The following is an 11,960-nucleotide window of genomic DNA, read 5'->3' as shown; positions in this document are numbered from 1 at the left end:
CTCCTGCACCCTTTCGCTCTGGCAGTCTGTAAGGCTGCTCTGAGTGCTGGGGCCATAACAGAAATCTGTATGAGGCTTTTCAAAGACAGCTTTCATTAAGTATTAAGGGGAGTGAAGCAATCCAATGTTTTCAAACAGGATAAGTCACTTTGGGATTGGTCTTTTTGCTTGCCTTAAAGGTCTGATCTTTTATATTCCCAGAAGAGGGAAAGAACAATAATAGTCAAGTCAATTAATCAGAATGTTGGCAAATCACAGAATCAAAGGCTTGGAAAGGACCTTTGCAGTGAGAGCAGGTTGGAAGGGACTTAGCAAGAGAGCAGCTACCTCCAGGGGAATGCTGGCCTGCCTGCTACCAGGAGGCCTCATTACTTTGAAGTTTCCAGAATTCAGCTTTGGACCTCAAGGCTGCTTTGGGCCTTTGGTCTCTGTTCTAATTTGCTAATGCTGCCAGAATGCAAACCAACAGAAATGGATCGGCTTTTATAAAAGGGGATTTATTTGGTCACACAGTTACAGTTTTAAGGCCACAAAGTGTCCAAGGTAACACATCAACAGTTGGGTACCTTCACTGGGGGATAGCCAATGGTGTCTGGAAAACCCCTGCCAGCTGGGAAGGCACGTGGCTGGTGTCTGCTCCGGAGTTCTGGTTTCAAAATGGCTTTCCCTCAGGACGTTCCTCCCTAGGCTTCAGCTTCTCTTCAGAATGTCACTCTCAGTTGCTCTTGGGGCATTTGTCCTTTCTTAGCTTCTCTGGAGCAAAAGTCTGCTTTCAAAGGCCATCTCCAAAATGTCTCTGTGAGCTGAAGCTCCTCTCTCTGCTCCTGTGCTTTCTTCAAGTGTCCCTCTTGGCTGTAGCAAGCTTGCTTCTTCTGTCTGAGCTTATATAGTGCTCCAGTAATTTAATTCACACCCACCCTGAATGGGTGGGACAATACCTCCATGGAAATTATCCAACCAAAGGTCTTGTCCACAGTTGATTGAATCACATTTCCATGGAAACACCCAAAGGATTCCAAAATCTAATCAACACTAATATGTCTGCCCACACAAGACTGCATCAAAGATAATGGCATTTTGGGGCACATAACACTTTCAAACTGGCACAGTCCCCTATGGTTGATTGGCTTGTGAAACTGATGCATCACATACCCAAGTCACCAGACACCAAATACCAATTGTCTGGATTTACAAGAACTGTAAAAAAGATGACCCAAGAGTCAGCCCCCATCTACAACCCCTAGGAATATGTACTAGAAGCCAAATCGGGCTGCAGATAAACATTATTGGCACATCCACCTCTACAAAAGGTGAGGTCCTCCTCAGTAACGTATTGACTTGATGCACCTCTTTTCAGGCCCCAGGTTGATTTGCTAACTACCTGCCCTCAGACTATCACATTCTTTCTTTACACAGCAGAGGTTTTACACATGCTACTAGAGGCTCCCGAGGCTACATCTTGATCTCAGAACAAGAAGAAACCCTACACACCCTGCTACACCTTAATTTTCCATGACAGTAAAAGGTACAGTAACTGCAGGATAGTTTTCTTGCCACTTACTAGGATAATTAATTTTGAAAAACCTCTTACAGGACCAATTCAAGCTGAAAATGTAATTACTGTTAACTTTAATGGGAAAATTTTTTAAATGTTCCCTAGTCTCAAAATTGACACCCACCCATGCTAAAACACCAAGTCTTATTAAAACAGACACAATTATATTAATAATTTGCATTCTCAAAAACACAAACTAAAGGCATTTCCCTACAGTAGCTATTACTAATTATATCATTATTCTATAACATGGCTGTTTACTTGTTCTTTCTTAGCTTTTATGCACTGAATACTTAAAAAGAAATTCATAACAAAGCATACATACAAATGACATCCAGTGTTTATACAATTCAATCTTTATTTAAAAAAAAAAGATTAATGAAATCAATGAAAGCCATGCAAATGTTTTTCCCCTTACAGAACAAGTTGAAATAATAAGATGTGATGTGTAAGACTTTCCCTGCTATGTATAACCCAAACCATGAGAAATCTGAGGGGAGAATGACTATTTCAAGATGATGTGTGGTGGCTGTTGTCTTCTAGGTACTCAGCAGCTGCATGAAGTATACCAAACCAGATCAATACTGGTAGAGGCAAAGAAGTGCTTTGTGTATCAGCTGTCTTTTGTTGGAAAACAAACCACCATTTATTTATTTTTCATGAGTCTGTGGGCTAGCTTATCAGTAATTCTGGCCTGGGCCAGCTCAGCTGGGCCTGGATGGTCTAGAACAGCCTCATTCACATGTCTGGTGGTTGGCAGCTGGTTGGTCTAAGGGGCAACAAGCGCATGTCTGACAGTTGGTTAGATGTCAGATGTGGTGATGATGTGTGTGTCTCTTATCATCCATCGGGTTGTAGAAGAGTTCCCAGCAGCAAGAGCGGACATGGGAAACTTGAGCATAAGTTAAAAAGTTTGGCTATTATTTCTTTAATTATCATACAATAAAATAGACTTTTTTATTAGATTTTGTGTGCAGTTCTATGGATTTTAACATATGTATAGACTCACGTAACCATCACCATATTCTGGATACAGAAGCATTTCATCACCCCCAAAACCTCCTTTGTGCTATCCCTTTATAGTCACTCCTCCATCTCTACTTGAACCTACCCCTCACCTTGGCAACCACTGAGCTATTCTCCATCACTACAGTTTTAATGTTTTCAAGCGTGTTATTTGGAGACTGACTCCTTTCACTCAGACAAAGCCTTTATTGTTGTGTTGTTATAATGCCTAGTTGTCTGCATCAATAATTCACTCCTTTTGATTGCTGAGTTGCATTCCATTGGGGTTGGCTTCTGATAGTATTCTCCACATGAGTAAATGATACCACTATTCTACCAGTTGTGTGGGCCAAAACCCTTGGCATCATCCTTGACTCTTTCTAACCTACATATCTAAGTTTTGGTGGCTGATTTTCAAAATATTAGCAAGTCTTGGTGGCTGACTTTCAAAATTAGCCCAGAATCTGACCACCTGTCACTGCCTCCATTGCTCTCACCTTGTTCAGGCCACGATTATGATCTTTCTATTCCTATAGCATTCCAAGCTTGTTTCTGCTCCAGAGAATGTGAACTTGTCATCTCCTGTGTGGAACATTCTTCCCCTAGATATCCATATAGTTCACCTCCGTAAGTCAATTCCAATTTCTGTTTAAGTGTCCCTTTCCAATGAGTCCTTCTCTGACTAACCCACTTGAACTAGTAGCTACCTGACACCACTGTTGGACACTTACCCTGCTTTTTTGTCCTTCATGACACATATCCCTTCCTGCTATCATTTATTTGTTTTCTGTCTCTCTGACTAGAAAATCTGGCATATAGAGAGATTTTAATGAATACTTTTGATTGGATAAATTATAGGTAGGAAGGGCAGTATGAGAACACATGTAAGTAGATTTCTAGATTTTAGGACATTCTACATTTGCCTCTGATTATACAGTGAGGAGATCAGGGGAAGGAGCAGAGAAGGGAAGTGTTAAGAGATTTGCAGAGATAGTGGAGAGCAAGTCAACTAGAAAAATATAATTCAATTTCCAGGCACTGTTAAGAGCCCATTTAAAGTTGATAATTATTAATTTAGCCAGGACAATTTTCTATCACAGGTACACATATAGAGGGTGGGGGGCTTAATTGGATAAATGTAAAAGGAAAAAGGAAGTGTTGAGGTATTAGTAACAGCAGGATCATAATGATGTACCATTGAATCTAAGATGAATAAGGAAGGAAGTGAAAAGTGGAGTGGGTTATTGGATAAGAGATAAGAGAGAGGCTTTCAGCAGATTGGAGGTTCTGATAAAGTGAAAGAACAGTTATGGTGAAGCTCCCCAGCAGCTTGAAAGGATAGCAGGCTGTGGTTGACCAGAGTCATGTTAGAATTACTGGCTCATGACATGATTGCACTTTTGGTAACAAGATCCAGGATTTGATGTGAGATTGGGAGACTGATGTTAGGGTTGCCAGAAAGGAGGCCTGGATATTGAAAGCGTTGTCCACATTGATTCTGAAACCATCAAGGGAAGAACAGTAAAGACAAGTTGGAAGCACAAATCTGCTGATGATTTCGACAGACACAGTTAAAAGGGTGACAACGTCCACAGGTAAGCTTCAGAGACAGTATTACTAAGGTGGAAGTATTCGGCAGGCAGCCCCCACCTTTGGAACCTGAGAAGTGAGAATACTAATCCACTTAAGGGAGTTCCAGGGGAAGCAGCATCTTTAGGGGACAGTCAAGTCTCGGTTCAACAACGAGTAGAGAAGTTCAGAGAAAAGCTGATTTGGAAGCGGGAATCCCATTGGTTTCAAGATGGGAGGCTGGGGAGCCGACCGAACCATCAGAAGCTCCTGCCACCCCCTTTATCCTTTATTTACCTACCTTCCAACCCTTAGCTCGCGCCACACCAACCCCCACAAGCAAAAAAGGCTCAGAGAAGGCTATAACCACTCGGACTCTTTTCAACTCCCCGCGGAAGTGCTCATCCCAGAATTCCACCGTGTCTGAGCTTCCCCATTGGCCCTAGCTTCCGCCCTCTTCAACTCGCTTCCGCCCGAGACTCAGTGGGGCGGGGCCGTCCCTAGGAGTCACTTCCGTCGCTCCCCGCCCCTCGCTCCTTTTGGAGCTGCTTCCGGCCATGGCCCCGCCCATCCACACGGCCCCGCCCCCGCCCCCGCCCCGCCCTGGGCCGACGGGCTCGGCCCCACGGCGCCGCTTCCGGTGCGGGCCCCGCCCCGGCTGTGGCCCCAGGCTGCGGAGGAGGCAGAGACGCAGCTGCCGCGCCGGGGCTGGAGCTGCTGCCTCCTCCACCGCGGGCAGACCCGGAGCGCCCCGCACAGGTAAGCCGCGCGGGTTCCAGTTCGTTCAGCCGCGGCGGGAGCGAGGGTTGTGGCAGGTGAAGGGGACGGTGGGATGGAAGGGGAGGCAGGTGTGTGGGGGAGACGGGAAGGCGGGGGCGGAGCGCGGGGGCCGCAGAAGGAAAGTATGAGCGCTGAGAGGGGCCCCAAGGCGCCTAGTGCCCCTTGTAAAGGGATGGGAAAGGTAAGGGCCCCCAGGGTCCCAGAGGGCTAGGATAGGTGGGGTTGGGGTGATCGCAGAAAAGGCCAGCGGGTTGGCTGGAAGGGCTTGGTAAGGGTAAAAGTGATAGGACTGAATGGGGGGGAGGGTGTAGTATAAAGAATGGGGGGTGGGAGGGGGACATGGAGGGGTATGTGGAGATTTGAAGGGAGCCGGGACCAGATGGATCGGACATGGAAGGTAGAGACAGTGGTAGGCAAGGCCGGGTTTAAAGCTGCAAGCAAGCAGTCCGTTGTTCCGGGCTTGGTGGTCCGAGAACTTTAGGGCAAATGGGGGAGGGGGGGCCGCGTGAAGGGATGAAGTGGTTTAAAGATTTCTGAAACATAAATTCTCTGAATGGAGGCAGGTGTATTGTTTGGATCAACTGGCTGCTTAGGGGCTGGGGGGAGATGGGCTCTTTGGGGGAGGGTGTGTGTATTGAGTTGTAGAACTGAGTCATCTCAGTCTTACTAAAGAGACTGTGAGACACCTCCCCCTCTGCTGGGGACAGTATACAGAGAAGATGGTGCTACAAGACAAGAAGCAGTTGTTCGGTGACTGGCGGGACTTGCATGATTCGCTTGTGATTGATTGTGACTATAAGGAAATTAAAAATGATCACTGAATTATTTGCTTTATTCTTTAACTTCTTTGACCCACATTCTTTTTATTTTAAATGAACACTTCCATCAGCTGGATTTAATGCAGTTATAAATCTTTTCATGCTTTGTTACACCATAAGAAGAGCTAAAGCAGAATGGAAGTATTGTACAGCATTGCATACCTCACACTTTTTAAAGTGCCAAGAGAGGAAGTAAAGGCAGTAAGAGGCAAATTGGAATTTCAGTCTTTCACAGACTACAAAAAACAAAAGCAGTTCTGAGATAAACAGAAAATGAGAACTTTTTATCTCTACTTTTTTTTTTTTTTTTTGCCTGCCTTTAAAAATTGTACCTTGCATAAATCCAAGAAGTTTTCATTGCTGGAGACCTGATTACAGTACTTCCCTGTGAATTTTTAAGGATGCTAAAGACATTTAGTTTTCTTAAAAAAAAAAAATCTTTCTAGCCAGTCCTGAAACACTGGAACAATGCAAATATCAAGTCCCAACCTGTGCTGAGCAGCTGCTTCTTTCATGTGTTGATAAAATTGTAACCATGTTCACCTAAAATTTTCCTGTGCATAGTAATCCATTCTGTTAGGGAGATTTGCTGAGGAAACAATTTAAGAGAGGTTTGTTGGGGGTGGAGGCCTGGAGAAAAGGGAGAGGGGTTAGAGGAGGAGAGGGTGTGAAAGGGGTGTGTGTTTGGAGACCGATTGGTAAGAATGCTGATAAACCTGCCCCCAGAATGCTTTTGGCCTGAAAGCCTTTTCTTTTTGTACTGGTCATAGGATATAGTAGAAGTGAACCAAAAAGAAAGGGGATGAGAAGAGTTTTACTTGGCCGTTTATGAAAAGCATTAACTTGTTGTTTAGACAATATTGGTATCTGCTTCAAATTAATTAACTTAAAAATCTCCAGAGGAATTCCCCCGTTTGTTTTTGAGTGACGATTGCAATTTGAGACTCTTGCTTCCTTGCATGTTTCTTCCTTTCATGCCGTTGAAATTGGATTCTCTCTGAGGCTGTAATGTCCAGTTAGCACGGCTCAGTCTACTCGACAAGCAGCTGGCAGTTTGATATGGGAAATTTGAAAAGTTTAAACCCAAGAGCAGTTTGCTTGCTTTTCTCTGAGAGAAGTCATTTTGCCTGCCTGCTAGCTCTGTGTCCAGCTTGGATACTATATCTTTCTTTCTCTGATGGGGATGGGAACATAAGCAGCATTCTCTCTTTTGCAGGCAGGCCTTTCCTTCCCTTTATTATTGTAGCTTTCATAGTCACACCCTGTGTGCAAACTCAGTTGCCTTTTCAATAATAAACAGGTTAATGTTTGATAGTGTTGAGGGAGAGAGATCAGAGCACAGATGTTAGCAAGCTAGACATCTGGATTTACTTCTTTTTAAACCCTCAATAGCGCACTGCTACTGAGAGTCATCCTTTATTTCCTCTCTTAAATCCTGTTCCTCTTCTTCATTTCCCTCCCTACAAGCCCACACCCCAACCCCCCCATCTTAAAACTCAGATTTAGGAGCATATGCTAGCGTTCAGAACTCATGGCCCTTTAATGGAAAAAAAGAAAGCCTTTTTATACCTGTTTTACATAGTTGTGTTCTGTTTTTCTCCTTCTCTGTTTTTTTCTCTTAGTCATTTAAGGTTTAGACCCACTGTGCTTGCTGGGCTATGCCCAGGTCCAGAGCCATGCCAAACAGGGAGTGAAGCTTGAGGCAGTGATGGAGTCTCTGCAGCAGCAGCAGCAGCAGCAGCAGCAGCAAAAGCAGCAAAAGCAGCTGCACCTGGCTCCTCTGCAGATGGATGCCAGGGAGAAGAAGCAGGAACAACAGATGAGAGAAGCCCAGTTCTTATATGCCCAGAAGCTGACCACACAGCAGGCTCTTCTTTCTGCCACAACTGGGAGGCCTTCTGGCAACCCTGCCCTGGGTCCCTTAGCCAGAATTCCACCAGCCACAGTGGCTGCCCGAGTTTTTGAACAGAGCAATGTGAACTCAGAGCCTGAGGAAGAAGAAGGAGGTTTGGAAGATGAGGATGGGGATGATGAAGATGCAGAGGTGGCTGAGAAAGAGGCCCAGGCTGCTTCAAAATATTTTCCTGTGCGGAAAACGACTTGCCCAGACCCCAGGGTGGTGCCAATGTCCAGTCTCCTCCCAGCACCAGGGACCCCATCTCATGGACAGCAGGCTAAAGAAGACCATACCACAGATGCTTCCAAGGCCCCACCTGCTTCAGTCTCTGTATCTGGGCAGCCGAGCTGGAATCTGGATGAGCAGCTCAAGCAGGTCAGTCTTTCTGGTGTAGGACGTCATTTGTTCTTCTGGAAGGCTAGCCAGAGAGGGGTACTGGACTGCCAGGGGCAGTGACTCTGCCAGGCCTCTAATTCTCCCACTTCAATGAGCAGCAACCTAGACATGAACAGACTTTTTTTTTCCCCTTACTTAACATTTGTTTTCTTGAGTAAAGCAACAGAATGTGTAAATTACTCTAATATAGATTGTTCCAAGTTTGATGTGAAAATGTCAGTACAATCTCTTTTTTTAAAGGAGGGATGAGGTTGCAACAATGTCATGAAGGAAGTCTAAAATGAGATGTGTGGCTTTAATTCCAGTTTTTCTAATAGTAATATAAAGGAACAATCTTGCCAAAGACAGTTTCTTAGTTCCAGGCTAACTGACCATCATAGTTTTTAAAATGCTACTTTGCAGCTAAACTGGCTGATGGGAAGTGCTTGTGTTGTGTATATTTTCCAACAAAGAGCCTTGTAGACCTGATTTTATTTCACCCTTTGAAATAAGGAACGGCAGACCTCAAGATTCCCCTTTTAATCCAAAGCAGGCATAAGTATTTCCAAACATGGCTGAGCATTAGGATTATCTAAGGAGCTTTTTAAAAAATACAGATCCCTGTGTCCTAATGAAGTATCTCAGAGGGTGGAACCTAGGGAATTTGAGTTCAGAACCAAAGCTTTGATTTCTTATTCCTCTACTCTTTTTGACCTTCAGTGCAGTTTTTACTTACCCAAAGGAGTGCTGAATTTAGGGTGAGGGATTAGGTCTCTACTATGTTGGCAGCTACACAACATTTTGTAATACCCTGAACTGGTTCCAAGGTCAAATGACTTGTTGGTGTTTAGACAAGGAGCTCATGATGAAGCCAGTAATATTACCTGGATACTCCCCATACGCACCCATTCTTTATATGGACCCACGGTGCTGTTTAGAAATCACTTGTGAAGAGCTGTGGGTCTATACAGGCCAACTGAGAAGTATTCTAAGAGAAAGGTCCTTTGGAACCTGAATAGCAGCAATTGCAGTTGATTAGAGCCAAAGAAGTTGGTTCAAATCCCACTCTTCTGTTTATTGCCCTGTGAGCTTCTGGTAGAGCTCTTAAATGCTCTGAGCCTGTGGCTTCTCACCTGTGAAATAAAAATAACGGCACTACCTCCCAAGAATGTTGTGAGGATTAGCTGAGCTAGCATGTGTGCAAGTGTGGACAGTACCAGGTACATGATAGGTAGTAGTGCTCTTTTACGCAAATGGTGCCACCTCTCCTATGTCCACACTGACGTGCCTCTGAAGCAGGGAAGACACTGGGATGTATAGAGGTTTTCCTTCGGATCATCCAGGAAGGTAATAGAGAGCAAGGAGTAAGATCAGAGAATCCCAACTTCCACAACAGCAGCACCCTGGCCTCCGGCCCAAACCCGCCTCCCGGCTGATTACTTTGGTTTAGCAAAACATCTGTGAGCTGCCGGCAGCCCCTGTGTTGCTGTGTGGTTGGCAGAGTTCCATGCTGGCCGCTGAGTCAGCTCATAGCGGGATCCCGCCCTGACAGCACTGGGAAAGTTCAGGCCCGAGGCGGCTGTGCTGCCCCCGCCTTGGCAGCTGGCCAGCCTCTGCGTGTGTGCGGTCGTTCCTCGAAAGTGCAGCCTTGTGCGAGGAGCAAGTGGAGCTCTAGAGCCTGTCTGTCTTCAGGAAGTGCAGCAGGTGTTGAGGTCAGGCCATTGGGGCTTTGAAAAAAAGAGGCTTTTCAGAGCTGGCGTGTGCGTGCACACACGTGTGCCTTGTGGCAGGGCACCCATCACTGCATTCTGGACAGCGGTGGCCCCATGGCTACACAGTTCGGTGCCCTGGGAGCTGGCTGTTGGCTCTGAAACCCTTTGGGTTCATTTTAAGTTTCTGAGGCCTGCTCACTAATTATAGACTGACAGAGCACCTGCCAAAATGTTCTGTGAATGCCAGCATTGTTGATACCTAATCCCTCACCCTAAATTTACCTTCTCCCTGGATTTGAAGATCAAGAACTGGGTTAGGGGTTCATTGGGTAACAAGGATTTAAAACCTTACATGTGCACCTCGTTATCCTATTTTGAATGTAATTTTCAAAATCAGTTCTGTGTTCTCCTCTTGTCTAAATCCTGCTTTTAAAGGAATAAATAATGTCCTTTGGGATTTAAAGCATTTTTTTTATTTTTAGAGGGGGAACTACAGATATGATATCCATGGGAGAGCCTGTAGAAGCCATTACAGACCTTGAAAACTAGCCTTTTTAAAAAATTATTCAGTCATCTTTTGTTTCTTTATACAATTCATGTCTAAAGAGCAGAAATAGAGTATCCCTTGCTATAGCAAAATTGCAAAGATCTTTTACAATTGACACAAAATGATCTTATTGTTAATATTACAGTGTCCTTTTTGTTCTTTGAGTCGGGCCTGTGCTCTATGGACTGAGGCATGTTTCTTCCTTAAGGAGCTGTAGTCTAGTAGAGGCTGTGTGGGGACATCAGGGAGATTGGATTTTAGGTTGCAATAGTTTCACTCTGTATTGGCACTGTGCAGTCACTGCCATGGTGCAGATATTTTCAAACAGGGATTTGTTTCAAACACACACCAAGGAAAAAAGTTTGTTTCATCTGCAGCATGGTATAGCTTGGTAAAATTGTTTTGGGGGAGGCGAAAGGGAAGGCATTTGTCATTTAAAAGCAAAACTTGAAAAATTTAAGGGCTCCACAGATTATTTTTTATTTCTGAAATCCCTTTCTTAGAACATAGAATTATTTTGTGGATTCTCTTTAAAGAAACTCTTAGAAAAGATTTGCTTCTTGAAGCCTAGATTGTTAGAAAGAGTGTAGTATTCTGACTCCAGTGATAGGAAGATGGATAACGCCATTGAGCCAAGTGTTCTAAAGCTCATCAGATTTTGATGGGCAGAGTAATAATTGTAAAACAAGACAACCGACAAAGAGCTGAGTGTCCCTTCCCTCAAGGAAGTTCAGGTGAGTCGTGTCAGCACACAACCAACTGGGGATGGGGGCAGGGTGTTGAGATTGCTTGCCTATTGGGAGCAGTCTTCTGTCTTTCTGGGGAGAGGATAGTTCAGGCAGTACAGGCTATGTCTGTCTTGAGCCCATTGGTGGAGCCAGATTTCCAAAAGGTGTAGACCCCCTCCCATGGAATAGAAAGATGAGTGATGACCTGATAGGCATATGTGTGTGACTGATTTTCAGTCACTGTGGTTACTGAGTGTGGGAAGGAGGAAGAATGGCTGACTGCTTGTTCTCCAGAGTCTGTTACCAAGAGCCCCCTTAAATAGTAAGGTGTGGACTCTTGGGCCAGGCCTACATTTCTTGGTATATTCTGCATGTCTTTGGAACATTCAAGCCTCTTGGTAAAGACTGTATAAACTATTGCTTCAGGAAAAAAAAGTCATAGGCTTTCCCCACTTCTTCTGTAAGGATATCTTGGCTTCTGTTATCAGAGTGGAATCTCTGTAGATCAGTAGTTCTCAGCTGGAGGTGGTGATCCCACCCAGGAGACATTTGGAAATGTCAGGAGACATTTTTATTTGTCACAACTTGAGGAGGGGAAGATGTGTTCCTGGCACCTTGTGGGTAGAGGTCAGAGACGCTGCTACACATATTACATTTCACAGGACAGTCCCACAACAAAGAATTATTGGGTTCAAAATTTCAGTGTATTGAAGTTGAGACACCTTGCTCTGGATTTTGTTATTAGAAAGAAAGCATATACTGTTCTTTGATCAAGCACTGTCCTAGGGTTTATACAACTTTTGTCTCTTTGTATTTCAGTCTCAGTAACTGAGAAGTTTGCAACCTTGGGTTTTCTTCACTTCTATTTTCAATATCCAGGTTGAGTTCACATCTTCCTTCTGTTGTTATCTGAGTGAACAGTCAGTCAGTCACTCGGGAGAGGACTGAGACGTAGATCTTGACAGCTCTTACCA

At 44.6% G+C, this 11,960-nt stretch overlaps 1 protein-coding gene across 1 annotated transcript in view; it reads left to right on the top strand.

Moving 5' to 3' along the window:
• Positions 1-4,793: 4,793 nt before the first annotated feature.
• ARID3B (AT-rich interaction domain 3B) overlaps positions 4,794-11,960 on the top strand; it is a 74,477-nt gene continuing 67,310 nt past the window's right edge. Inside the window, exons 1-2 of the mRNA XM_037833391.1 lie at positions 4,794-4,888; positions 7,350-7,999. Coding sequence (XP_037689319.1) covers positions 7,436-7,999 — 564 coding nt within the window. The 5' untranslated portion in view covers positions 4,794-4,888; positions 7,350-7,435. The remainder of the gene's footprint in view (positions 4,889-7,349; positions 8,000-11,960) is intronic.

Source organism: Choloepus didactylus, chromosome 4 (assembly GCF_015220235.1).
Source record: "Choloepus didactylus isolate mChoDid1 chromosome 4, mChoDid1.pri, whole genome shotgun sequence".
Lineage (NCBI taxonomy): Eukaryota > Metazoa > Chordata > Mammalia > Pilosa > Megalonychidae > Choloepus > Choloepus didactylus.
This window is presented reverse-complemented; position numbering and strand designations above follow the sequence as displayed.